The sequence below is a fragment of the Pyrgilauda ruficollis genome, unplaced genomic scaffold (genome assembly GCF_017590135.1).
Source record: "Pyrgilauda ruficollis isolate IOZ18807 unplaced genomic scaffold, ASM1759013v1 scaffold14, whole genome shotgun sequence".
Classification (NCBI taxonomy): domain Eukaryota; kingdom Metazoa; phylum Chordata; class Aves; order Passeriformes; family Passeridae; genus Pyrgilauda; species Pyrgilauda ruficollis.
Genome location: NW_024512543.1, coordinates 3,501,833 through 3,529,397, shown reverse-complemented (window position 1 = coordinate 3,529,397; position 27,565 = coordinate 3,501,833). Strand labels below are relative to the sequence as shown.

At 42.6% G+C, this 27,565-nt stretch overlaps 3 protein-coding genes across 4 annotated transcripts in view; 2 read left to right on the top strand and 1 right to left on the bottom strand.

Moving 5' to 3' along the window:
- PLEKHH1 (pleckstrin homology, MyTH4 and FERM domain containing H1) overlaps nucleotides 1–7,824 on the top strand; it is a 51,568-nt gene extending 43,744 nt beyond the window's left edge. Inside the window, exons 25-30 of one of the 2 annotated variants that reach the window (XM_041460015.1) lie at nucleotides 137–279; nucleotides 1,187–1,316; nucleotides 2,925–3,011; nucleotides 3,543–3,689; nucleotides 4,957–5,109; nucleotides 7,734–7,824. In XM_041460015.1, the coding sequence (XP_041315949.1) occupies nucleotides 137–279; nucleotides 1,187–1,316; nucleotides 2,925–3,011; nucleotides 3,543–3,689; nucleotides 4,957–5,091 (642 nt within the window). In that variant the 3' untranslated portion in view covers nucleotides 5,092–5,109; nucleotides 7,734–7,824. Of the gene's footprint in view, nucleotides 1–136; nucleotides 280–1,186; nucleotides 1,317–2,924; nucleotides 3,012–3,542; nucleotides 3,690–4,000; nucleotides 5,110–7,733 lie in introns of those variants that run through there. The other variant, XM_041460016.1, reaches the window with a different exon arrangement.
- PIGH (phosphatidylinositol glycan anchor biosynthesis class H) lies at nucleotides 7,390–12,954 on the bottom strand. Its single transcript, XM_041460017.1, has 4 exons — nucleotides 12,731–12,954; nucleotides 10,684–10,893; nucleotides 9,982–10,065; nucleotides 7,390–8,439 (listed from the first exon to the last, which is right to left on the bottom strand). The coding sequence occupies exons 1-4, from the start codon at nucleotides 12,908–12,910 to the stop codon at nucleotides 8,344–8,346; spliced, it is 570 nt and encodes a 189-aa protein (XP_041315951.1). The 5' UTR covers nucleotides 12,911–12,954; the 3' UTR covers nucleotides 7,390–8,343.
- Nucleotides 12,955–15,339: 2,385 nt separating this feature from the next.
- The window catches only part of ARG2 (arginase 2), a 21,354-nt gene continuing 9,128 nt past the window's right edge, over nucleotides 15,340–27,565 (top strand). Inside the window, exons 1-2 of the mRNA XM_041460138.1 lie at nucleotides 15,340–15,463; nucleotides 15,582–15,654. Coding sequence (XP_041316072.1) covers nucleotides 15,347–15,463; nucleotides 15,582–15,654 — 190 coding nt within the window. The 5' untranslated portion in view covers nucleotides 15,340–15,346. The remainder of the gene's footprint in view (nucleotides 15,464–15,581; nucleotides 15,655–27,565) is intronic.

Below are 27,565 nucleotides of genomic sequence, written 5' to 3'. Positions count from 1 at the left end.
TAGACAACATTCCCCAGCTGTGTATTTTTACATGACTAATAAACACAGTAGTTATCAGTATGGGAATTCATGGAATGTTCTACTGCATTAAAAACTTCATAGTTCTGTTGCACTATAAACTATAATGTTGTCTTAGGTGGAATATGGGGATTTGGATCGACCAGGATCTTCAAGTCCTGGGGGACCATCACAATTGAAAATGCAGCACCTTCTCCACCAGGTTTTAGATAAATTCTACCCCAAACACTACAAGCAAAACATTACTCCTGAACAGCTCAGGTAAGCTATTGGTTCTTCAATACTTTGCACTGAAATCAGCTTTTACTTGCCAAATTGTCTTTACATTTAAGAATGTTGTAAGGAGCCCTGAAAAGATTATTTGATGTAGAAACTCAAACAAAACAAAAGTGTCAGGAAAAGGTTCCCTTAAAAGAAAAAGCAATATAAAAAAAGCCAAATCACCAACTAATTCTGCCATAATCAAGAAGTTTAGGCCTTTCACTTCCAAATTAGGCATCTCAGTTTCAAAAAACTAACCCAAGCCTAAGATGAATTCTGAGTTTTTGTTCTACACTTCCTCCAAGTGTCAATTGAATCCAGATACCTCACATTTTCAATGAGCCATAAAGCCAGTTTATATGGGTTGCTTCAAGTCATACAGTAATTCTGGTAGGAATTTGGGTGGGGGTTTTGATGTTCTGACTTTGAAATTCTCACACACAATGCAGAGAGCTCAAATACAAAATTCAGATGTTCCCAGAGGTCTCAGATCTATCTGATTTAAAATGAGAGAATGGTCTTCCTACAGATCCTAAGCTACTTAGGGATGCAGTGGTGGAAGTAACACAGTTACCTCCTTTTGGAAGCAAATTCCGTCTGCACGTAGCAAGGTAGCTGCCAAACCATCCCTAGTGAGCCAAACCAAGAGTGAGTTAATACACATTGCCACTCATTATAGAGCACACTACAGGCAAGGTATGAGGAAGTGAAAAAGTATGTGGAAGTAGAGAAAAGCTAAAATAAATTCAGGTTGTAGACTGATAGTGCTAACAGCCCTGTCTGTTAAGTGCTGTGCAGAATAACCTTTTTGGAGTGAAGAGGTACATTTATTAACTGTTCTAATTTTACACATCTTTCCTTGGAAGACATTAGTAAATAATACTGTCTTGTGTCTTGGATTCCAAAGGCAACTGACAGACAGGCTGGCGACAAAGTGGCTGGTACTGCAGGGATGCTCTCCACCAGAATGCATTCGAATTTATCTGACAGTGGCCCGGAAATGGCCTCTCTTTGGAACCAAAATATTTGCTGCTAAGGTAACTGGAGCATATTTTTTTTTCTGTTTCCAAGAGCGAATTATCTGAGCAGAGACATACCTACAGTCTGGTAACACGGGTTGAAAATGCTTCTATTTCAGAAAGGGAAAAAATTGAACAACTTTGTTCTGAACGAGCAGCCCTGGTAACCATACAAAAAGAAGGAAGACAAGTATATTCTAACCACTAGGGGTTGCTGGTGTTCAGTAAATAAATACTGAAGGTTCCCTGGCTGTGTCATTTGATCATGATACAGAGTACTAACTGTCCTTACAAGCCTTGCCAAAGCTTTCTCAGGCAGGAATTTTCCGGGACATCAAGGCTGCACTGGCAGTTTAAAAAATAACATTTACATACCACAGTGGGGGAGGAAGGTTTTTGTCCCCCCTAAGTCACACCTGGCAGCTCATGCCAGCTATAAGGAGAATGGGTACTTCAGTCCTGTTCTCTGCTTGACACAGAACTGGATGCTTTCCTTGCCACATGAGAGAGGAAAGGCCTGCTAATATCCTGTTGCAGAAACAAAAATTAAAGTACACATTAGGTAAGCTACCAGCCCACAGGCATGAGGGGGAGAGCAAAGAACAGCTGCAGGGAGTGGTTCCCCCAGTAGCTTGTACCATCCCTCACCCCATTCCAGGCTAGAGCTCTGTACCTGTTGCTCATGCCGTAATGGCTGTCTGAGAAATCATACGGGCTTTGGCATTAACCATCTTCCCCATCCCAGCAGAAATTTCTGCTGCTGAAAGTTTGAGGGAGGTCTTCTTCATAGTTACATGTTTTGAAGTCAAAACTGCTCTGGTTACAGAGGAAAAGTCTAATGATGAAAGGGACCTCTTGAGTAAATATACAAGAAAATGAATAGTAATAAATATACAATATACTTTTCAAAAGACAGTTACTTCCACTGTCAGAACTAAAAGAGGTTACTGTCACAAGAGGTTACTGGTATTTGAGTTTATTGACAGAATGTGTAATTGAGTATACTGAAGAATCAGAATATAGAATAGGTGCACCCACAGGTAAAATAACGTTGGTATTCCTGATGATTAACGCATATTGTAACTTTTCAGCAGTTAAACAGCAAAGCCTATGGCGTTAGCCATGTAATAGCAGATTCCCAGGAAAGATTTTCTGTCATTAGCCATAACAAGTCATCTTCAACAGACAATTGATGCATATTTGCTGCAAGATTCTGTAAGAAACAAAATAGCATTGATGTGATGGTACTGGGTGCACTGGTGTAGAAACCAGCAGGTTTCACTGCTGAGCAGAGTTGCCATGCTGTTGCTCTGTCCTAGCATGTCCTTCAATTTTAACCACACTGATGGCATCTAATTAATTTCAAATGCTTTGTTATCCTTGTATCTCTTGTGCCACTACTCCAAAAAGTGTATATAAATCTGAAAATGTTATTCCAAATTTTGGGGAAAGCTGTCTTAAAAATCAAACCAGGTCACGCCTGTAAGTAAGCCTTAAGGCTTACAGTAAGCCTTTAGGATTTTTTTTCTCATCTTCACTTTATCCTTAAATCTCAACATTTATATCAGAAACATCATTCTGTGCTGTTCAAGAAACACCTGAATTAATAATTTTGTTTCTCTCTAGCCTATTTTGCCTTCCTCATTGGAAGACTCTGCAGTCTGGATAGCTGTGAATGAAGATGGCATCAGCATACTGGATTATAACACAATGGTATGTTGAGGAGCACTGTTTCAGAGGAATACCTTACCTAGCACAGAAGGACATTCCCCTGAGTCCAGTGAAAGTCACTAACAGTTTGTCTTTGACTTCAAATGTGAATTATTATTAGAAGTTAGTTTGTAAAAGTCAGGGGTGAGGGAAGTCAGTGTTATGAGGGAAGTTCAGTGTTTGAACACTCCATAGACAAAGAAAAATTACAGCTGCAGTGTAAGGTAGGGCAGCAAACATGTTCATACATCTTGCAAAATCTCAGTGGAGTGTTCTTTACTACCACCATCTGGAATATAACAAAATCTGTACTATGAAGTAGTGAGGCCTCGAGCACACCAGGAGAAAACTAGAAATGCAATTCTCACTTGAGTTTTCTCTGCCAGCTCTTACCTATAGAGCCATCTGCTGCCCTTCACTGCTGGAGACCCAGTGTTCTTGCAGGAAGTAGCAATATAAACTAATATATTAGTTTAAGGTAGACATTTGGAGTTTTTTACGGAACTATGACTTTTTCAAACTCTCTGTCTGCAGCATTTGAAGGTCTCTTATTCATACTCTTCTGTGCTGACCTTTGGAGGCTGTCGAGATGACTTCATGATTGTAGTCAGTAAAATGAAAGAAAGAAGTTCTGGAAAAAATAGCACTGAAAAACTCCTCTTCACAATGGCAATTCCAAAGGTAATTACAAATGAAAAGCAAGTTTATTTCCAGCTGGCAGCATCAGGGCTGGGTGTTTTGTACAAGCCCTGGGCACTGGTACTTGTGGCTGCTGCACTAGCTGTATGTATTCAACAGATCCTTTGTAAGCTGGAACCTTTCAACAAGAGACTTATTCTACCTAACTCTTAAAGACAGGGCTTCATTTTAAAACTGAACAATTCCATGAGGGAAAGCCATTTACAAAAGCCACGGGGTCAATAGATTCTAAAAATCAAAGGGCATTCTTACCTCTAATTGACCTACAGTTAATAATTTTCTCTTTTCCCCAGATTGTTGAAGCAACACTTCTGATTGCCAGCTACATTAACTATCGTTCGACTCCTTCACTGCTGTCTTCCACACAGCCCTCACGAAGCAAAACACCTGCTAAGCCTTGGGAGACTGAAAATCGGTGCTTTTTCACTCCTGTGCCCCGAAGCACAAAAGGGCCCACCCTGCTCTGAGGGCTTGTTCCACATGAGTTGATTTTGTTAGTTATATACCACAGATTAAGGCAGGCTCTGATTCTTTTACCATAATAACAGACAAAGTTCCTTAGAGGTAGAGGCAGTGTACTTTCTCTTAAAAAAAAAAAAAGTTGATTTTGGGGACTGTGCAGGAGTTTCCTTTCTGTGACACATTCCATCCAAAATACCATTCCTCAGGTCATTTGCCTGCACAGTGCTCCAGTTGTTACATCTGCACTCATTCTTCCATCTCCTACTGTACTGCCTTGCTTTACAAGTACATACATTTTCTTTGATCCCTCCCATTTTCAGCTTTCAAAAGACATAAACTTTTGTGTTATTCCTCAGACATGAAAGAAAGACATTGCTAAGAAGGAAGAGGAATTAAACTCACAAGAATAATTCTGATGCAAGTCACGGGTTATTTCAGACCTGAAATAGTGAGTATAGAATTAGAGTTCAGCAGTACTTAAGAGTATTTTCAACTTTAGACAAAGGTGGAAGCCTAGGGTCTTTTCATCTTCAGCTGGGACGTGGTGTCAGAGAATGCCCTGGCACCTACAGGATCGGTGCATTTTGGAAACTGACGCTGTTCTACGCGATAGATGAACATAGCTTGATGCTGCAGGGCAAGGCTCAGTGCGTCACATGCTCCACTCTCAGACAAGCACTTTCAAAGACTTTCTGATAACCACTGTTGTAGATGTGTTTGGAACTGCACATTATCTCAGAAAAAAGAAGACAAGGCAAGCAAATTTTGTACTTTTTCTGTCTTTCAGCAACTAGGACAGATCTTCCCAGACAAGCTCTGCCATTCTGACTTGACAGAAGCTGCTTCTTTTAAACTCCTGCTTCCTTCATGTACCATAAGCAAGGAGGAGGTAGTCAGCAACTGTGTACTCATGTTCTTCTGACTTTCCTAAAGAATGTTGGTAGGTTTGATTTTTTTTTTATCTGTTTCAAAGGGACTTCATTATGAAAAGGTTATTGAATTTTAAATAAATAAAAGAAAAATACTGATTCTTCATAAAAAATCTAAATCTACTTAGTTTAAGTTCAGCTATTTTGATAAGCATTCTAAAAAAGCTAAGGAAGAATAACTGCACTTTGAAAAGTACCACATCCAACTTTGTAATAATTATGCCTTCATGGGCAGCTTTCCCAAATTGAAACAGTGTGAATCCAACCACTAGACCAAAGTCAGTAATAGCAAACCAGTTATTTGCAAATAAACAAACCAACCATACCAGTGTTTTTACTCCCTAGTACCTGCCACCAACCTTGACACATTCAACTAATGCATACCGGGAAGCTGATACATCAAGAAGATTTTTTTTCATGCTTATTATGGGTGCAAAGCCACAAACTAAAAGAGAAGAGCAGGGGACAGACAAAAGTTGTTCTAAGCAATCCCTCATCAGCATCTTTGTAATATAAAACAAAAAATCCAAACAACCAAACAAAACAAAACAAACCCAACCCCAAACCATCCTCTGGTGAGTTTTAGAAACAGTATGGCAGACCTAAGACAGGCAGAGTCTATGAACAGTGACCTGATTTGCACATACTGTAATGTACCCACTTGTTATGAATTTAAAGACCATCCCTTGAAGGTACAAAAAGGGGTAGAAGCTTTCTGAGCCGTAAATAACTTCAAGAAGGTATTTAGTCTTGTTTTTTTTCCCTTAGATACTTTCCAGTCTCTGTATGTCCTGATAGTAGTTTGTATTTCCCCACTCTCTCACAATTATCTTAGTACAGCTGTGTCAGTTAGAATACACAAAGCATTACTCCTCCTCACTCTATCACTTGTGCCTAATAATTTCTCCTGTATCTGAAGGTCTGACAGTTTGCTTCTGGTATCCCACCAGTAATAAAGCTGCTTCAGAACAGGCTGGAGCCATCATCAGTGCTAGGGATGCTCAAGGCATAGAAGTCTCCAGTTCACAGGCTGTATTTCCTGATGTCCTCAGAAACTTGAGGAGACTTGTACCAGGGAAAACAGGAAGCAGAGATGTTAAATTAACAGGAGCTCTCCTGAAACTCATTATTTTTTGCCACAATTGCACTTTAAATTGAGAAGCATGATACATAAAACTTTCTTTCTTCCTTATTTCTTAAAAATATTCACCAATACTTGAGTGTTTCAGGGACCACCCACTCTGATAGATGCGAATACCCCTCCTATTTATAGCTTACCTGTCTTCAAACAGCCCACCCTGTATAGATACCTATTTGTATGATTCTTTGGTAGAGAAAATAATTTTTTATTTTAATCAATGCTTTTGGCAATGACTGTTAATGCAGCGTAGAATGAGATGACAAAAGCCTTTGTGTTCCTAACTGCTGTGTGTAAGTAAAAGGCTCTCTGGAAGATACTGTGAGATTTCTGTTTGTTCTTAATAAAATGAAGTTCATTAATTAATAACCATGAATTAAATGTGTATTATTCTCAGAATGAAATAAACTATTTTAAAAGCCAAAAATGTTCTTGATGTAAACAAAAATGAACATAGATTGTATTTGGTATCCAGGCACAAACCACAGCTGGTACAAACCTGCCCTAGACTGATTCCTTGTTTCTCTGCTGATCTTCTCTTAGCTTAAGTGGATGACTACACCACGGGCACAGGCTGTTCACTCCTTCAAAAGATTGCTAAAGCAATCTTTCAGACTTCTTGCTGTGACACAGCTTCTTGGTAATTTCTTCAGTGCACATTCTGAGCACTTCATGGGATTTTTACAGCATAGTCAACACTCCCAGCACACTCTTGAGCCCATGACTCTGTCCACTCTGTTGGACATCTTTTCTCTTCTGACACAAAAGGCAGTGGCACATCCCCAAGCTGTTGCCTTTCACTTAGACAACCAGAACACTTCCTGTGACATGAGCTAACCTCTGTCTTTCAAACTTTGTAGCACTGCGGAAAAGAAATCCACAAATCCCCTTATCTCTACCTTATTGCATGATGGCATGGTGCCAAGTGTTCATTTACAGATTATGTGGACAAGCATGGCACAGCATTGTATGCAAAATAAGCATGAATCCAGGCTCCTGCCAGCTTGTGGGTTTAGCTTTTGACACCTGAGTCACCTCATTTATATTACTAAGGAGCTGTGGAATATAGAGAGAAAAATACCAGTTAAGTGTTACAGTAACTTTTAGCTTATCAACAAAGAGAATTTCCCAACCTTGAGTTACTGCCAAGAGCACAGATAGATAAAACTTTATTCACATTGTCATTACCATAATTTTCAACAACACATGTGCCTCATATTCTCAGAGTAACTGATGTGGCCCTTTAAATGCCACATCTTTTCCATGTCCTGTGTCAACAGGCCCTGCCCCATTCAACAATGGGTTCACATTTTCCCTGTGCTTCTTTTGATAGTTAAGCACTTACTGAAACCATTTTTGTTGCCTTTGACATCCTTCAACTGATTCATCGCCAGCTGGGCTTTAGTTTTTCTAATTACATCCTGAAGTGTTGCTACATTCCTCCCAAATTACCTGTCCCTAATTCCACCTTCTGTATGTTTCCTTTTTGTGTTCAAGCATTGCCAGGAGCAGCTTGCTCATCCATGCAGGCTTCCTGGTGTTTCTGCTTGACTTCCTGCTCGTTGGGATGGACTGTTCTTGATCTCAGAAGAAATGATCCTTGACTATCAATCATCTTTCTCAGATCACTCTTCCCTCTAGGGACCCCATCACATGGGACTCCTTCAAGCAGATCCCTGAAGAGGTCAGTCTTCAGATCTCTTATGTTTATTCCATTAAACATAACTGAATGCAACAGTTTAATTTTCTGGTTTTGTCCTTCTGAAATTCTCCTGTCATCAGGAAGTTACTATCTGAGCCCACACATCAGCTTTGGTATTTAGAGTGTTTTTCAAACAAAGGGTTAAATAAAAACCAAAGAATGCACACTTATGGCAGTCCAGTCAAGGTTATTTTATAATTTTAGCATAATTTTCAGATGCATGAGACAGTAAAAATTGGATGCATTTTCTTGTCTCCCTTTGCCCTATTTCCCCATAATTCTTTTCTGGAGAGGCAAGAAAAAACTCTTCTGTCTGAGCCTAAAAAGTTCTGCTCATGGGGCAGTTTTGCTTGCTTTTCCATGTGTACCTCTTGAGTCCTGCTGAAAGTCTTTTTTTCAGCTATTTTAGTTCACTTGATTGTGAGCTGTCTTCCTCTGCTCCAGGATCTCTTGACAACTTTTGTACACCTCTATCAAGCAGTCCAGTCGTGGCTTGGAGCTCTAGAAGTCAAACAACAGAGAATCACCTCTGAACTGAAACACCAATTAATTTTACCCAAACAGCGAACAGTGGTCAAAGTACAATGATTTTTCATCAATTCTAACCTGGACCAGCTTAAAAACAGCAAGGAAGTGAAAGTTTAATGGTCCCACAGTCCCTATGATCCAATAACTTCTGAGCTCCCAAATCAGCATTACTGTGTAAAGTCCATCAAATGCCTCCTTGCAAGAGTTGCTTAAGAGAACAAAAGGTCAAATCAGTGCAGTAGGGCTCCTGGGCTGAGTGACACAAGGAATTGTATTTTTGAAGGCTGACATAACTTAGAGAAACCCAAAGAAGGAGACACAATAACGTTACTAATAATTGCTCCTTCAAAACTAAAATACTAACTTGCATGTTAAAATAATTACAGACAGGTAGTGAATTTCAAAATGGAAGAGTTCCATACCTCCTTTGCTGCTGGAGTCAACTCTACCAGTGCTAAGATATTTCCATGAAAACAAAACTGTTCAGAGTTGAATGGTCAAAAAAAAAATAAAAAAAAGGTAAACAGTACAGATGCCAGGCAGACCTTTGAACCTGGAAAGGAGCATATCTAACTAATCTAAATAATATCAGATACTTGAATGCAACTATCTGGAATTTAATAGTTGTTGATTTCCAGCAAATCTACTTTTTCCCTTGTTTATATGTGAAATATTTAATTTATATTACTGTTACTAAAGATCTTTACAATTGTGGGACTGAGTTGGCAGCAAGTACAAATGGAATAGACTATTTATACTCCTAAGTATTCAGCTGAAGACTGACTGTATCTAGTCACAAACTGCAGGCAGATTACAAAACAGCCACCAGCAGTAGGTGAATTAAGGACAGAGAGGGCTCTACAGCTCAGCAGTCTAAGAAGTGAGGTACCTCTGCACTGCTTACTACCCCTCAAGGATAAGGGCACTGTTGTGTTAGGCAGGAACACACACAAAGCAAATCCATTCCAAAAATGGGATTATAAACAGTCAGAACGCATTAGCAAGAGAAGAGAGAGGGGAGACGAGGTAATGGCAGCACAAACAAGTTATGATACATTAAACAAATTTGTCACGGCTTGTACCATGATCTTTGTCAGCAGGTCAGGCAGGGAAAGCCATTCCAATGCTAAGGAGGATTTATGAGAACTTTTGGTACACAGAGCTAAGAGAAATATCAACGGCAGCACAGTGCCAGAGTTATGGTGGTAACCCTGAGCACAGGACTGCACAGAAAGCTCTCCAAGTCCTCAGCACCCTATGGGAGCCAAAGACTTTCAATTCATGCAAACTCCTGGCTGGGTCAGATTGACACAACTCCCTGCTGTGTGAATGGAGAGCAAATGAAAAAACCCATCCCTAGTATGTAGTTCCATGAGACTTCAAATGCCATCCACCCTAACAGCTCAGCCAGGGAAAGGCAACTGTCACCTTTATTCAAGCGCAATAAAAATATGCTTAGACAACTGATGCACAGAGACCACCATCTGGATTTCTCCACCGTTCAGTCAAACTCACCTGAAAGAGTGGCACAACCTCAGATACTCCCTGAGGATCTTCAGGGTCCTGGAGGAGGATACACAGGTAGTAGATAACTTTTTGCTACAAGACAAACAGACAAAAATCATTGGAGTATAAAAATGCTATCAAACTGTCTGGAGTTAACACAAGAATAGGATTTGTTTCCACTCATTGGGCTGAAGGCAAATCCTGCCAGGTCACAGTCAAGTCTACAAATTTTTATCAATAGCTTTCACTCAATAAAGAAATAATTTTGCCTGTTTTTTTCTGTTAAGTTTTTAACCTGAAAAGAACACACGCATGCTGGAAGGGTAAGGTCTGCTTTTCTACAGGAGCTTTGCAGAAAACCCCAGCAACAGGAAAAACCATTGCCTGTGTTGTCGTAGCTTCTCATCTCCATCTTGGTTACATATGGAGTTGGGCATCAGGATTTGTAAGAACAGCATAACAGAAAGAACTAAACCCACTAGCTCAATGCCAGTGGCATTATCCAAGGGATAGACTTGGCTTTTTGTTTGGCTTGAGTTCTCCTTTAAAGAAGAGAGATGACAGAATAAGGAGAAAAATCTGAAATAAAGCTCCTGATGCCAGTAAAGCTACGGATAGTGCTGTGTTTAATTGCTCTGGTAAATCATTCTCATGAAAATACACTGGATGTGAGTGTGCCCAGACACAAGAAGACAGACTTTGTATGATTACCATATGGATGGCTTCATTGATAACCACATCCTTCACTTGACCCATCTCAATGAAGGTTGTGCTCTCTTTCCCCGAGGCATAGGATGAAGTCACCTGAATGCCGAGTGAGCCGATGACCAGCAGGGATTCCTGGTCAATCTTCACGAAGTGCAGGTATATGATCAGGCCAATCAGCGTGATGAAGATGGCAGCAGAGAGCACCATGCTGTTCTGTAACACAGGCCAAGAAAAGGCAGAACTCTGGTCTTACTTTAACACAGATTTAGAGAAAGTAAAGTTGCATAGTAAATTGCACATTAAAGCTACAAGTGCAATGCATTTTTACTTAGGTAGAGTCCTTTTATTCACCTGGCTGGCTGATAGATATGTAGTGAGGTTTAAATCAGTCTTTGCAGTATGCACTAGAAGAACTGGGAACTGAAACTGAAAACTGCAAGAAAATTCTATTCCCTTCCAAGTTCAATGCAGAAATCTCAATCCAAACAAGCCAGTTGTATTAATGAGAGTGTATTATGCCAACTTCTAAAGATGATGTCACTGACAAAAGTGTGTCGTGAAATGTTTACAGGAAACAAGGGTGGATTCTCAGAGCAGAGGAACCCTCATTCAGGATAAACACTGCCCTGCTGGTTTTCTCTTTTTTAGCCTGCCAGTCTAAACTTGTTCAAACCTCACCCTCTTTTTGCCTTAAACACCAATCCAAAGAAAACTTGCTTTATCCTTTTCTAAGGATCAATGTCTTTTGCATGCTGCAATTCTGGGACTGCTGTTACATTTTAATACATAACTGATAACACTATAGTCCCCAGTAAGTCATCTGAAGACCTGGTAATAAATTTTAAGGGTCTACAACCTACAACCTGTTTCTGGGACATATTTTAGAGAACTCCAGGCCACCTGCCCAATAATGAGAGTTATAATTGATACTTCCTAAAGAACCAGAACTGCACAGCCCTACCATTCAAGCTGGGCCTGTACCACCATGTGAGCTAGAGAAGCATGGCTTCAGGAAGTACACAAGACTTCTCCAAAGGACACAGGACTTTGCTATCACAGGGGAAAAAAGCCAGTCTTGAAGTACAGACACTGAAATCCACAAAAAGAGAGAGGCACTTTCAGACCTGATTTCCTGGCAAAAGGAAGAGCTGCAGTCACTTGCATGTAGGCTGCAGGAGCATGTGTAAAGGCAAGAAGGAGGGTGGTGGGTGGTAACCACTGACTGCAGTGTATGCTTTTGTAAAAGATGAAACAAACGTGAACCATCTCTTCCCGTCTGACTCCTGACAACTGACTTATAATGCAATCTCTATCTTCATTTCTTAGGAAAGATTACTGAAAAAAACGGATGTGCAACAGTCAAAGCATGGGTCACAGTGACCAGCCTCTTTGGTTAAACTGCTGAATTCAGTCTGGACATAACTGGTCTGAGTCCAGTTTTTGATAAAACCAAAAGCATTAGTTTAGAAATCAGATTTTTAAATCTCTACTGCAAACATCTTTCTGCCTCAGCTGTGAAAATTGATGACATTCATGATGTAATGCTCTCTGAATCACTCAGGAAAATTCCTTTTGGGGATTAAAAACCATTCACCTTCTTCGATTCCTCCTTAATTTCAGATTCTCACAACTCATCTCTCCAAGTGAGCACGTGTTATTCGGCCTCACAAGCATGTGCCAGGCATCACTCAGCACGCAGACATAAATCTTCCCTATCTGTCAAGAGGCTACAAACCAACAGAGGCACCCGAGAAGACGCGGGGGCAAGCAGGCGGCAGCCCCGCGCCTCCCGGCGGGCACGGCTCTCCCTTTGCCACCACACACCCATCAGCTCCGCGACCCTGGGGCGCGGGGGATGCCCCGGAGCGGCGCTGAGCGCCTTCCCACGGGCTCCGGCCGCCCTCCATGCCTCGGGCGCCGCTAGCCAAGGCTGCCCAGCCCGCGGGACTCCCGTGCGCGCCCCCGGTGCGACAGCGGGACACGGGCTGAGGGGCGCAGCCGGCGCGGGCCCGAGCCGCGGAGGGGCCCGAGGCAGCGGCGGGGCCGGTACCTCGCTGAGCGCGAAGAGCCCGTAGGCCGCCAGCCAGACGGCGGAGGTGGCGGCGCTGAGCGAGCGCAGCTGCAGGCGGGGGCCGCGCACCGCCAGCTCCCGGCAGGACGCGCTGTGCTGGCGGCGCCGCAGCGCGATCGGCACCCCGGAGGCCGAGAGAAAGCGCCGCTCCTCCGCCATGCCGGGCAGGCGGGGCCGGGCCGGGCCGGCCTCCCGCGGGAGGAGCCTGAGCCGACGGCAGGCTGTGCCGGCTCCGTCGCTCGCTGCGGCCGCATGCCGCTGCTGCTGGCGGCCGCTGTGGCCGCGGCGTGGTGCTGCCGCTGGGGTGTCTCGCTTGGTTGTACCTCGCCAGCCGTCTGTCCTTAATCCCGATGACATCAGCGCCTTCTGCGGTGCGCACATGTTGCACATGTTGACAATTCATTGCTTGCTTCCTCTGTTTATGGAGTGTGAGTTGTAAAGGGCACACGGTTCAGTGGTGCTGCACGTGTCTCCTGGCGTGATGAAGAGACGGAGGTTTTCATGGAATCACAGACTGTTAATGAACCTTAAAGATTATGTAGTTCTACACCACCTGCCTTGGAAAGGGACACCTGACACTAGACCAGCTTGCTCAAGGCCTTATCCAACCCGGCTTTGAACACTGCCAGGGTTGGGGCATTCACAACCTCCTTGGGCAACCTGGTCCAGTGTCTCACCACACACAAAGGAAACATTTTCTAATATCTAACCTAAATTTCCCCTTTTCCCATTGTCTCATCACTACAATTCCTGATGAAAACTCTCTCTCTGGCTTCCCAGAAGGCCCCCTTTAGATACTGGAAGGTTTCTATGAGTTCTCCATGGAACCTCCTCTCCTCAAGGTTCTCTTTCCCCACTTTGTTCTTACCCTCTGCAACTCCATAAATGTACTTTCTCATCTGTACCATCCTTAGCTACAACCTCTTTTGATTTTTTTCCCCAAGGTTTAAAGCAGAGTATTCTGGTCCCTTGCCATCTAAATACGTGATAAATTGGAGACTTGGCTTTGCATACAGACACTTCATGAGTCTTGGTATTGTGCTCTCTTTAATGCATTTCAGTTATTACTTCATGTGACTTACGTGGCAGTAATATAAAACTACAGCTCTGTGACTTCCAAACTGCCATCCTGATTTCTTTGGCCTTTCTATTTTTTCCCTTCTCCCACAGTTTTTGAGTGTTAGTGTTAATTGCAGGTGCCATCTTTCTGTGAGCAATTTACTTCATTCATGGTGTCTCCAGAGCTCTTGGGCGGATACTACATATATAAAAAACCTGTTAGCTTGTTCTCACAGGGGCAGCAAAGGAATCTTAAGGGACATGAAAAAACAAGAGGCATCAGAGAATCAGTACCAAGGTCTTTGCTTTGCCTGGAGGAGCGGTTGATGGCTGCCATCCGTGGGAAGTCTTGTGCAGTACGTCCAGGATCTCACTGTGACACAAGAGACCAGGTGGAGGGATGGGCTTTCGTCTTCTTCTGAAGAGGAAAAGTGAGCTGGCCTGGAGGGGAAAAAAGTAACAGCAGACAATGAACTGCTGAAATTGAGAAGAAAATACTGAAGTTCAAAAGAGGGTAAAAGAAGTTTATCAGTGAAGTGAAAGTGGAAAAAAACACAATAAATTGAAAACAGGCTTTTAAAAGAGGGGAAGAATGGTTTGAAATGGCAGAGTGAGAAGGACTGAAGTAGGTAAGCAGGAGTTATGACAGCTGGTATGACAGCCTCGGAGGTGGGGACAGGAAGAAGGGCAAAGAAAAATGAGAGTAGGAGATAGAAGAGGTAAAAGCACTGTGAACAGCCAGGTCAGTAAACAGGACAGAAAAGAAACGTGAGCTTCTGGAGGAGTGTTAACAATAACTCACATTCACAACAAGACATGAGGAGTTACTGACGTACAGAGACAGGAGGAGAACTTGGAAATCTTCAGAGGAAAAAGCACAAGTATGCTTGGAGTTTTTTGTGTGTGTCACTGGCAAGTCCCTGTTTAACCACACTTGCGCTCGGTCATGTCACGAACTGTCAGCCTGTCTTTAAAGCTTGTACGTAAAGACTGCACATTCGACAGTGGGAGTCCTGTTGCCTTGTCACAGCAGGGAAAGGTGGGGGCTTTAATTTGTTTTTAACTAATTTGTTAATCATCCTTCGAACGTGCCTCGAATAGAACAGCTGGAGACCTGAGAATCGTCTCGGGCCACGATGCTCCGAGATCAGTATTCGAGGTGGGTGCTGGACAGGTGGTTCTTCGATGCTTTATCAAGGGCAGCCGGTGATGAGCGTCACCCGTTTTCCTTCTGCGAAGGCACGGGGCAGCGTTAGCGTTCCTGCACGGCGGCTCTCGGAGCTCGGTGCGGCCAGCCAGGGAGCCCGGCTGAGGTGCTGCTGCTCTCCGAGTCCCCGCCTGTGCCCCCGGCGGGGCGGGTGCGACAGCGGCTGCCCTCGGCCTGCGGGAGGTGCGGCGGGAGGCCGCAAAGGGGCGGCGGCCCCGCGGGGCCCGGCAGCGCTGCCGCACCGGCGGCGGGCCGAGGCGTCCGCAGTGGAAAAACCCCGGCCGGGCGTGAGGGGAGCGGGGCGGGGAGGGTTAGTCCGTGGCCCCGCCATGGCCCTGCGCCGGCCCCTCGCCCGCCTGCTCCGCGCCCTGCCCGACGCCGCGCTCCAGCTGCGCCGGCGGGCGCACTCCGTGGCGCTGGTGGGAGCCCCGCTCTCCAGGGGCCAGGTGGGCATCGCGGGGGGCGCCGGGTGCCGCGGTCGCCCGGCTCTCCTCTCCGGCGGGGCTTGCGTACCTGGCTGCGGGCAGCGCTGTCTGACGCGTTCCTCCTCTCTTTGTCTCGCAGAAACGGCGGGGAGTGGAGCACGGCCCCGCTACCGTGCGCGCCGCGGGGCTGGTGGAGCGGCTGGCCGGGCTCGGTGAGCACAGCGCGGCGGGCGGGGGTGGCGGGGCTGCCCGCATCGCCCCCTCCCCTCCCGGGGCAGCGTGACTCAGCCCCCGCTGCGGGCGGGGACACGGCTCCTGCCGCCGGTGGCTCACGGAGCGCACCGTGCCCCGGCGATGCCCGCAGCCCTGCGGAGGTGCCGGGGGGGAGAGGCTGTCGCATTCCGCGCGGGAGCAGCCGCACCGGGCCCTGCGGGGGTCCCGGAACAAAGAGCGGCCGGTGGTCCCCGCGGGACAGCGGGACCGCCGGCACATGGAGCGTGTGCTGCTCCCGGGCTGGCTCCGGACAGCCGGGGAGGCGAGACGCTGCTTGAACCGCTGTGTGCGCCTGTGGCATCCAGACAAGTAACTGTGATCCTCGGGTTGTCACATACCCCATACAAAGGCTTTTTCTTTTTTCTTTTTATTTATTTTTTTTTCCCTTCTGTGTTCGTTACCAGCTTGTTCCTAAAAGATTCGTTTGCTTGCAGGTGATGAAATTCAGAATTTTCTGGAGAAGTGCTCAGTTTTATGTGTGAGGTCTGGTGCGAAGTCTTTGAAAACGCTTGCAAATACCACCCTGTGAACGGGCTGTTTCTGGTCTTTTTGTGCCAGCAAATCTATGCTCTTAACTGTGATTCAGCTTCTCACATCTATTACTTCTACAAGCTGAGACCTGCAGAAAGCTGTACCACAGTTATTAGAAACTGTGGATATGAGGATACGAGGGATATAGAAACTTGTAAAGCTGAACTGTGTCTTGGAGAATCTTTAATCTAAAGAGTGTTACTAAAAATGATGTGATGAGGATGGATTGCAGGGGTGGACCACAGAAAGAACCAATATCTGCTCCCTGGGTGGTTAGTGTCAGTGGAGATTAGATGCATACAGAGATAATTGCCTAATAACCCTCTAGCAAATTTATTCTGAATTGTAAGAACTCTTCAAAACAGAAGCAATTGTTCTGTGCAGCCCTGTAGGCTTATTCTGCATATCTTATGATTCACAAGCTGAAAAGTCACAGTCAGCAGCCAAATGAGTAGATAGTCTTTTCCTCACTTGTTTTGTGCAAAATACAGACACTTGCCATCATTGGCAATACTTGAATTCTAGTGAGCAAGAGCAATAATCTCAGCAAATGTGCAAGAGAGCATCTAAAAGAGCTTCTTTGTAATGGAATAGTTACTGAGCCTAAAGTTTATTTGAAACTAACAAATTGTTAGGTTTGAAAGGAGGATGCTCCTCTAAATAAGAGTGTGGGCAGCAGATTACTTTGTATCAATTACAGAATTTTATACTGGAAGGCTTGGGGTTCTCTTTCAAGTGGTTCAGAGCTAATGTTTCCGCTTTGTAAGAATTCTTTGAGGAAAACCCCAAACCCACAAAACCCAACAAAATTAAAAACTAGAAGAAAAAGCTCTCTCATTTGCCTCACACAAGCTCACTTCAATAGGGGCTTGTAGAAGGTAGAAAGAAAGGGAAATTTCAGCCCTTTCTTGATTCCAGTATCAGAATGTTATGGAAATAGAAATGAAGCAAGCTGAACTAAATTTAAAAATACTTTCACTTCTTAGTTTCTTATAGGTTGTTTACTCATCAATCAGTTATGCACATGGAGATATTTTCTTACTGGTCCCTTACAGTTTTTAGAGGCTCTTCCTCCTGCAGTTGCAATTTCCTATTGCTGGCAGGTTCTTCCACTGGGGTTGGTTTGTTTTTTAAGGTAGTGCTGATGTCTATTGCTGCTTAAATCTCTGCAGCCCTTTTAAGAGCAGGTTCTGCTGTGGGGGCCCATGCTGCAGCGATGGCAGTCACCAGCAAGCACAGAGGAGTGGTTTGCAGTGCAGACAATCTGCTTGAGGGGAGGCTGCTGGGTGGAGGAGGAGGATGCTGCCATGTAGCCTTTTGTACTATGCATGTTTGTTGTTCATGGGAACTTAACAAATGACTGTTTTTATGTGTGGGTTGCTTATTTTTCTTCCCTGGAATGCCAGGATAGCTTTGGCTGCAAGTACTATTGTCATAGTGCCATTACATGGAGTCCTGTGGTATGCTGAACTGGCAGTAAAACTTTAGCTGCTTTCTTTGTCTTTGTAACACTATGAATTTTCTGCTCATACTTTTAAGAAGGCCACAGTATGAATGGAGCCACAGTATGATTCTAATTATTAATTTGGACATTCTAGTTATCTGTTTGATTATAGGAGTTTATAATTTTCATGCATTCTTGATTGTTTTCCAGCAACAGGCAAATTATACTGCAGCAGACCAGGTTTCTCCTTTAAAAATAAAGGACATTTGCCTAAGCCACCGGGCTTATTCATCTGTACTGGCTAGTTGTGAAGCATTTGTGACCACAGGGCCTGTGTATGTGGGTGCATATGGAAAGTGTTTGTTACATGCCCCCGTTCCCTGCTTGGATATGAAAGAATGCTGTAAATTTGATTTTCCTTGTCATTACCAGTTTGAAACCAGGCATGAAATGTGGAATGATGCTCCCCAGTACAAGAATGAGGCTGGATTCTGGGCCATCTAAAGAAGTACAGATGGAGGAAAGAAGCAGTATTGTTCTGCAATAACAGTAACTGAAAATTGCCCTCACTGTCTTTCAAGTGGAAGAGATTTCTGGTGGTCAGACTGTGTGCCTGAAATGTTAAAGTTTATTTATTTAAAGTTTTGATTTATTTCTTTTCTATTTGTAATTCAAGTTCAACTCAACCTGTATAAAATGAAGGTGCCCTGGGGGGTTCTCTAAAAGGTAGCATTTGGGTAGAAAGATGCATATACTATGTTTGTTTGTTACTTTGAATGTGAAGCTCCCACATGGCTCTTCACATTTCTCTGCCTTATTTAATGACTTCTGTTGATAGTGCTCCAACCATATCAGAAAGAGTGAGAACACTAAACTTTTGTTTCCACTTTTTGCATTGGTTTCCACTTTGCTTTCACTAGCTGGTGTATTTGGGGGGTGGTGATGGGATTTTATTGTCCCTTTGACCCTATCCTAATTTCTGTTCTTTCACAGTCCTATTGCAGTGTTCTGAGCTTCTATTCCAGTTTCTGGGTTTTTTTTTGCGGGGGGGGGAATGCCTCCCTTGAAAGATTCTGTGACCATACCTACATGGTATAGTAACTTCTTGGCTGCCTCAGTCAATGACTGCCTGTGAACTGCTTGTTTATGCTTGGGCTGAAATCCGAGGAGGGAGCACAGAGACAGATGTTGTTGCTAATCTGTACCAGACTGTCAGAGATGAATCTAAGCCACCAATCTGACTTTTTTTCCCCTTGTCAGAAGCAGAGAGATCACAGTTACCTGTTGGTAGTAGCTCCAGGTGTACTCAGAGTTACTGTAGCACGAGTCCCAAGCCAAAAGCAGCGGGTGTGCAAGTCTAGCAGGAGTAAATTAAAACATAACTTACTCTGCCTGTGGGGATTTTTATTCACCTTGGAGATGTTTGTCTTTTGGCTTTGCTTCTTCTCCTAAGGGAAACTAAAATATTATCACCTTAAATAACATGTTGCCAAAGAAGTAAAAGTGCCATGTAAAAACAGAGACCCACAGCTCCTTGGCCTGGGAGAGAAAAGGGTGTAAAGCATGTAGGTCTGTGTATTGCTCTAACAGTATACAGAAATGGATGCAATATGTGGAGGCTTTTGGACTTTTTTTGGCTAGGAGTGGGGGAGATAGGTGGCAGATGCATAAGCTACTGAAGGTGCAAAGTATGAAGTTTTTTCAAATGAGAATTTCTTTGGCCTCTCATGTTTGCTGCAGATTAAGCAGAGAATCTGATCAAACTTCAATCCAGAGTTTTGTGTAGTCCTTTTACCTGAGGAGAGAAAGGCCTTACTCAGTTTTATACCTAATAGAGAGCTACTGTGTCTTATTGTAGCCGTTGAGGTGACAGAGCATCTGTGCTGCTGCTGGCATGGGAACAACTTTAGTGTAAGATTTTTTTCCCAAGTATTCATTCTTGCATGTTGACTGTTGTTGATTGCTGAATTAAATTTTTTTGGTCTTTGTTTAGAACTGCATGCAGCTGGGTTGCTGAGCTTAGTCAGGCTTGGATTTGGGTTACTGTAGAATTGATTGGCAAAGTTTGGATCTGAGTTGCTGGCTTGACAAGTTGGTGAACTGCAGAGACGTGGATTACACACAGAGGGGAACTACACATGTCAGAGAGAATGAGCATCATATCGCCATTCTTCTGCTGGACCGGAAAAAATTCTTCAGTCACAGGTTTCATGAGGTCAGTGTAGTGACTCAGAAAGGAGTAGCCTCCTCTAAAAGAGGAGTGGAGCTGTTAATCCCCGTGTCTCTGGAGTGACACTACTGCTTTGCCCAAAACCATTGGACTCCTGTTGACATCTGCTGCCAGAAATAGCAATTCAACTTTGCTTCTTCACCAAGATAGCTCATATGGTTAGTATCAGTCTTAATAAATCATGAGGCAGCTGCTTCTACATGTATCCTTTTTGTCCACCTAAATCTTCTTCAGTAAAGAGTTTAGGAAGGAAGATAAGCAGTTTAGTTATGCACCAATTATGCATAAATAAGTATAGGTGCTGGGATTCAGCAGATTTGGACTGGCAAGAGTTACAACTGCATTACAGTTGGGAAAATAATCATCCAGTAAATGTGTTTAAAAAGTTGCCTGTATCTCTGAAGAATCTGACAAACTGTACCACTCTGCTTGCCCTGTATTTGAAATGAAATTGGATTTACATGTTGGAAACAAGATCTGTCAGGAATGGATTCTTGAATTCTTGGATTAGATTCTAGCTTTGTTTTGCACTAGCTTTTACCTCAGTTGTTTCTCTTCAAAGCTCAGTATTTTAAATTTGTAAATACATTAGTACAGCCAGTCAAATATATCTAATCTCTAGAATTCCAATAAAGTCTAAATTTGTTGTATAGATAACATCAAGATCTGGCTTTTTTGAGTTATGTTTTCTGCTGTTGATGAAATGGGAGACAGGCAAAATTCTAAATAACTGCTGGCATTTAAGCAGCATGTTGTTTAGTGAAATCTCTGCATTGTTGAGGTAAGAAATGCTACTGTTCATGTATTTTTATTTCTGATCACATCTGGTGCTAGTACTGTCAAAGCTAAGTATTCATTTGCTAGGAACATCCTCAGGACCAAAAATCAGTTTGGATATAACATGAAGGGGTCAGACTAACAGCTAATTCTTCTTCCCTACAAAGCAGAAATAGGAATGCATTTTTTAAATTCAGGAACGCCTGTTGTATCGTGCTTTTTGTTTTATCAGTGGATCTGTGGTTAACGCCCTCTCCCCCTCCTTTTCCCCTGAAACAAAATGGGTAAATGGCAGTCCTCTTCTCTTTCCTTTCCCTTAGACACAAGCATGCCCCAACACTTCTGTTTAATAATATCAGTACAACATACTTATGTAGTACTGCAACTTATTTCTGGAACTAGACTTAATTACCTCTCTTTATTTATACAGAGATAAAGATCCATGAGACTCTGCTATTCTTGTTTATCTCTCAAATGTGGATTAGCCATGACTGGTTACCTTCAAAGACCAGTGGTTTGTCAAAAATCAAAGCACAGCCAAAGGGGCTGAATGTAACTGGCGTTTGCAGTGAGTCTTTGAAATGACGCCACTTGTCAGAATGCATCAGGGGCAGCTGCTGCTGCTCCACTCTGCGAGGGGAGACAGCCAGGGACTGGCTCTGATGACCTGGCAGGCAGAAGGAGCCCTGCTGGGGTTTTGGAGGAAGCTGTTTTGAGGAGCCTCCACTAAGGCTGTTATTAGGTTGCTTCTTCCCAACAGACCTCACTGGCTGTCTTGCCTTGAGCAGGGGAGGCTAAGCTCCCCTGGGGGAGTGTGCTCTGCTGTGCACAACTCTGCTCAGCAGCTGCAGTTTATGCTTTTGAGTGGTGTACCTTCGATATTTGCATGATTACAGGTAGCCTTGGAAGTCAGGAGAAAAATGCCAACCCTGAAAATAGAGCAATCCTTGCAGTCACTTGGTTCTGATATTCCCTTCCCCATGCTGATGGAGCACACAATCTGCTTTGGAATGAAAAGCTTTGTCAGCCATCCATCGATTTGATGTTTGGTTTTCCCTCTCCCATTTGGCTGGTGCATACTCGAAGTTGCACTCTGAAATTGGCTTTAAAAGAATCTTTGTGAATTTGGGGTAAATGTCACTTGATGCTTTAACTGTAATTGTTCTGTGTGTCAGCTCAGTTTAAATACCCTTAAAAATACAGCCATGCTGGATCAGGAAAACCTGAATTGATTATTTCTTCCTAATCTTTAAATAAAGGAAGACCAGGATAAAAGACCAATGAACAGAGCTCTTGGGTTTTGTGGGTTTTTTTTGTTTGTTTTTTGTTTTTTTGGTTTTTTTTTTTTTGGTTGTTGTTGTTTTTGTTTGTTTGTTTTTTTAATTTACAGCGATATCCTTCATGCTAGATATTTTCATGTTATAAAATTAGTTTTAATACAGGACTTAGCTGAATTTCTGCACCTATATAATTCTCTCTGGACTGGAGTACATTTAGATCACATCCTGGTTTAATTTTTTACTATTAATTCTGTTGAAGGAATGGAGTTGCTGGGGGAGGGGGAGGCACAGAGGGAGATGACAGAGGGAAAATTAGGTAATGAGTTGGATTTTGATCTGCTTTACAGTGCACATGATATATTACTGCTTTCTCGTTTGAAACTTTATTCACAAGTCTCATGGACTCACAAGACCAAGAGGAGACCTGTGGCAGGTGTATGCTTCTTTGAATATGGTATGGAGAACTGTGTTTGGGCAAAAGGTGGACATTTCTATTATACTACTACCTGCTGAAAAGCAGGGAATGAAGCACTGAAGTTAAATACAAAAAAAAAAAAAAAAAAAAAAAACCCCAAACCCACAGACCAACAACCCACCAGATTTTTCATTTGTATATGAAGAGGTAAAGTGGTCATGTTAGCTTCTCCCAGCTGCTTAAGAGGAAGGAAGAGAATTTCAGTAATCTCTAATATATTTTACTCTTCCTTCCTCTCAAGTGTTACCTGCCTGGGTTAACAAATGTAATAACTGTTTACTTCTGTAGCAATCTAAAGCACAAGGTGCTGCTTGTTGAGGAAAGCTCTTTTGGTATTATGATCCTCATGGCTGTAAGGGCCCCATTGTGTTCTTGTCACCAGGATCCTGTCTGGAATAAGCTTTTTGGAAGGGAATTGGAACGTGTGCAGGGTTTGTTGGTGGTGTGGCAGGCGCAATAGCTACACCCTTCTCTCTGATGCAAGCCACAGTGCAAATGTTTACCAACACCTCAGACTGACGTTTTTGAAGACCTCTTAAGGTGAACTGCACTGAATTTCATCAGAGATTAAAGTTATAAGCAGTTTTCAAAGGGAAATGTGGTGGCCGCTCAATTTGGGGTTCAAAAAATAATTTTTGGCTCACTTTATGCAAGGGACATCTTGACTCTGACTTGGAGCAGCAGTTGGAATGGGGTGTGCTGGTGGCTTTTGTAGGAGATGAAGCTTTTTAAATATTTACAGCTACAGAAACTTTGTCTTAAACCAGACCTTTCAAAATTTCAAAAAAAAGGACGGGAATTGCTCAGACAAGAACTTGCCTTTTAGGAAGTGAAATTTTAGAGCTGACAGGTGTCTATTGAGCCATCAACTATGTATCCAGTAGATACCTATATACCTGTACCTCTTCTGGTAGATACCTACTCAGTTTAAAGAGAAGTAGATGCTGTGTAATGAACTTCCTAGCAAGAAGGTTATGATTAAATTAGGCTGCTGAAGTCTGTATCTTGTAGTGAGAACCTTGCTAGCCTAATTTCCTATTCATGTAAAATGAAAGTATGCACTTTGTTTGTGTAGTTGCAGCGCACACACATCCTGGATAATTCTGGAGGGTTAAAACTTCCTTAAAAAAAAAAAGCTTCAGAATGCATTTGTCATAATGAATTGAATCATTTGTTTGCTGTTGTGTAACATTTTGACAGTGTCTCTGAGAAAGGATTACAAAGTCCCTACCATAAGCCAATGGGTTCATGCTGAAAAGAGGGATGGTCATTTGGTTTAGTTCATGTGAAGTAAAACGTTAAGTTTGCCTATAAACATTGTTCACAATAGTCATTGCATCCTAAAAGTCTTTATGTGTTTGTTGCAGCAGTGATGCTTTCATGTGAGCAACTTTATATATAACATAGTATGAAAAAAGGTCTAGTGACTGTAGGATTTCCAGAGTGCTTTGACAGCAGTTCACCCATAGGAGGATTTACTTTTCCCATTAATTTAGATTTTGGGGTTTTTTTTTTAAAGTCCAGTTCACAAGTGCCCAGTATAAACCAGCAGTGTTGGGAGATCAGTTCTATCCCATGTTCCCTGTGCTTTTGTTCCAGTTCCCATTTGCTGCCTTGCAGTGCTGTTATATTTATTATGTGAATGTGCCATGGGGCAATGTCTGCAAACAGCCTGGGTTTGGAAAGCTGAATCTCCTACTATCAAGTTTGCTGCTTCTGTTGCTGGTGCAATTTCCTAGTAGAGGAGGATGGGGGGCAGGCTTTCTGTGCTGCTGCCCAGATGTTTTCCAATTAAATGCCACCTGACATGAGCTGCCTGTTCTTACAGAAGAAAATTCTCTAAATCTGTGCAGAGAAGTTACTGTAGTGACTGCTGACTACAGTGTGTATTTTGCTTGTGATAGGAAGTGAACTTCAGACTTGTCATACAGCTGTACACAGCTTGTACATCTCATGTCCCAGTTATATACATCATAACCATCACTGAGTTTGCACGAGTGATACATTAACAGCTTTTGTGAAAAGGCATGCAGTGAACTCTGTTTTCTCAGGTGTATACTTAATTTGTTGGGTTTCTGTGTTTGGTGGTGTGGGGTGTTTTTTTTTGTTTTGTTTTGTATGTTTGTTTTGGGGTTTTTTGTTGTTGGTTGGGTTTTTTTGTTTTGTCTTTGTTGGGGTTTTTGTGTGTGTAAATTTTTTTTCTTTGAAAAAAATATTTATTTTAAGTCTAAGGCTCCTGTGTAGGAAAAATGAAGATTTGTTCTACCTGACACAAGTAAGGTTCTAGCTGTGCAGGCTGGATAAGTGACAGCTGTCCATCCCCTGGTCTGCAGGTGGAATGCCTGTGTAATCTTTCCCTAACCTGTTCTGGTCAAAAGAAATTAACCTGGGAATGATCTACTGTGTAAACTATTTCAAGCTATTTTATTAATTTTTTTGGCTGAAATGTGCCCCCAGACATCTCTGATGGCAGAGGGGGGCACTGAAGCCCTGAGCATTGCACTCCTGAGCTGTGGCTGCTGCCGTTCCGCGCTGGCTGTGCATTCTGACAGGACTGCTGTGCAGGTGCAGTGTTGGTTATGTAACTGCACTGTGGCTCCTGCTCAGAATGACACCTTCATCTCCCTTGGATCTCTTCTAAGCTTCTGTAACAGAAATAGGTTACTCAAGCCTGCTTTTTTGTTTTTCTAATTTCAAAAAGGGATCTCTGCTTGAGCCGGGGTGTTGGTGGAGCTGGTTGGTGGAGTGTTGGTGGAGCTGGTATTTGGTTGTTATAAATTTCCTGCACTGTTGATAATTGACTAATGAATCAAACATAATATATTTTTCATTTGAAAGTAATTTTTGTTAGGCCTTGAAAGTGTGAACAGAAGACTTTTGATCACATTTAATTTTATATTCTTTCATTACTAGCAAAATGTCTGTGCTGCTTACCCCTTAAGTACTGTATGGTACTTATGGTATGTTTCAATTTAAAAGAATTTAATCCTGGCTAGACCTGACCTGCTTCACTGACACTAATGGTGTGCTCTGCTTTCTGATGAAAGTAAGGAAGCTGGCTTTCCTATCTGCCCATAGCTTTTTCTGTCTTTCAGAACTTGAATCTACTGCGTTTTAAAAGGCCCCATATATTCTTCATGTTAACTTTCAGTGCTGATTTAAAAAGCTGTTTTAAGTATTAGTAGCTATATTAAAAAAAGGTATCAGTATCTATATAAAATAAAGTGTCCCAGCTACCAAAAGAAGTAAGTGGATATTGCTTGGTGAGGTAGATTAGAAAATTTTTCATTAATGGCCGAATAACAGCAAAATCCCCCAGACTGCACAGCAGTACAGGATGTCTATCCATTGAGCACAAATAATGTAGTTGAGAGAGCCTTGATTTAAGAAATAAATCTATGTGCAAGCAGGCAGATTAAATGGAAAACAATTCAGGTCTTTAAGTTTTAGACTAATAGCTGAGATGCTAAATAGAAGCTATGTCAAATTATAAAAGTAGTTATTGATGTATTAAACTGTTTGTCTTTGTTCAGTGTCATTAAGACAAATGTGCATTTTAATTTCATCTCTAGTATCTGGTCATTTGAAAAACTGTGTGTAGATATGCACTTCCCACTAATGCCTCAGGTTTTAGCTTTTATATTTTTCAGATTCTATTTTGCTTTAGTGTGTAAGGCTAGGCTTCATATTAAGGAACACTAAGCTCCCTTCATAGAATAGGTGACAAAACAATTCCTTCTCTATCTGGGGACCAAGGACAAGCAATCCAAATCTCAGGCCCAAGAGCATAAACAATAGTGGACTAAAGAGAGAAAAACAAGAAGGATGGACTTCATAACCTAAAGCTATAATTGGACAATTAGCTCCATTATGCTAATTGACCAGAACTTATAAAAGTGAGAGACCTCATGACCTGTCATCCATTTTGTGACCATTTTGGGTTGTGCTGCCCAAGGTGGAGCCATTGAGGCCTCTTAATAAATCCCTACTTTATTCTTTAGCTCTATCTAGTCTCTGTTCTAGGTCAGCCTTCACAAGGCATCACCACACTTTGGGATACATGACATACCTAAGTACTGTGAATTTCTTTCTCTGTGCACTATCTATTCACTAAGCTTTCCCTTTGCCCTGAGGTCATTTAATCCCGGTTCTCAAAACACTAGGCACCATTAAAAGAAATAATAGCAAGAGAAGATATTAATGTTTGAGTATTGGATTAGTGTGTACTTCTGAGATTAACTGTATCTTAATCAGATAGCCTTTGGATGCCTGAAAACATTCCTTATCACCCTGGGAAACCTGAACTGTCCTCTGCAAGCACATAAGTACAGTGGGCCTAGAGACAAGGGATGCACAAAGCTGAGGAAAGAAACTGCTACAGGGTTCATGAACCCTATCTGAACTTTAGAAGATGGTAACAAAAACTGAAGGCATCTATTGTCTTTAACAGACATAGGCTTTTCTATAAAAATAGAGGGAATTACGAGTACCATGTGTTCAAAAAGTGGACAAGATTGCAGAATTCTGGACCACAAAAGTGTTAAGCTATATAAACCTGATGTGATCCTAAGAAACAAATGTGGTCTTTTATTCAGAAGCTGAACCAAGTGTTTTTGTCCTACAATGGGATCTTGGAGGTGGGCAGGGTACAGCAGAAATTACTGAACACTTGCTACTTCTCTAAACACACTTGCTCAAATCTGCCACGTGTGGCCTGCCTTGAGCAAAACCTGGAGAATTTTAACTGATTCCTTCAAGGAATCAATGCAAGAAATGATGGCATGGTTGGAGCTTTGTTTTATACTGGTCTGAAGGTGGAGCTTTGTGATAGAATTAAAGGAAGTTGTTTTCCATCCTTTAATGGGTAAAAAGACTGTCATGTGCTTGTATAACCTGTAGGAGAGACCAAAACCTAAGTTGTAGTAATTTCTTCCATTACACTGTATAATGTGTTGTCCTGCAATGTGTAACTCACTGCACATGGCCCCAGCTGCAGATTTATTTCACACAGATGTCAGAGGTATTGGATCAAAGGCATTATTCCCTTGTACAAGAATCTCTCCAAAAGGTCTTGGCCCCATTGAAGTTTTACTTCCAAAACTTGTCTCCCAGG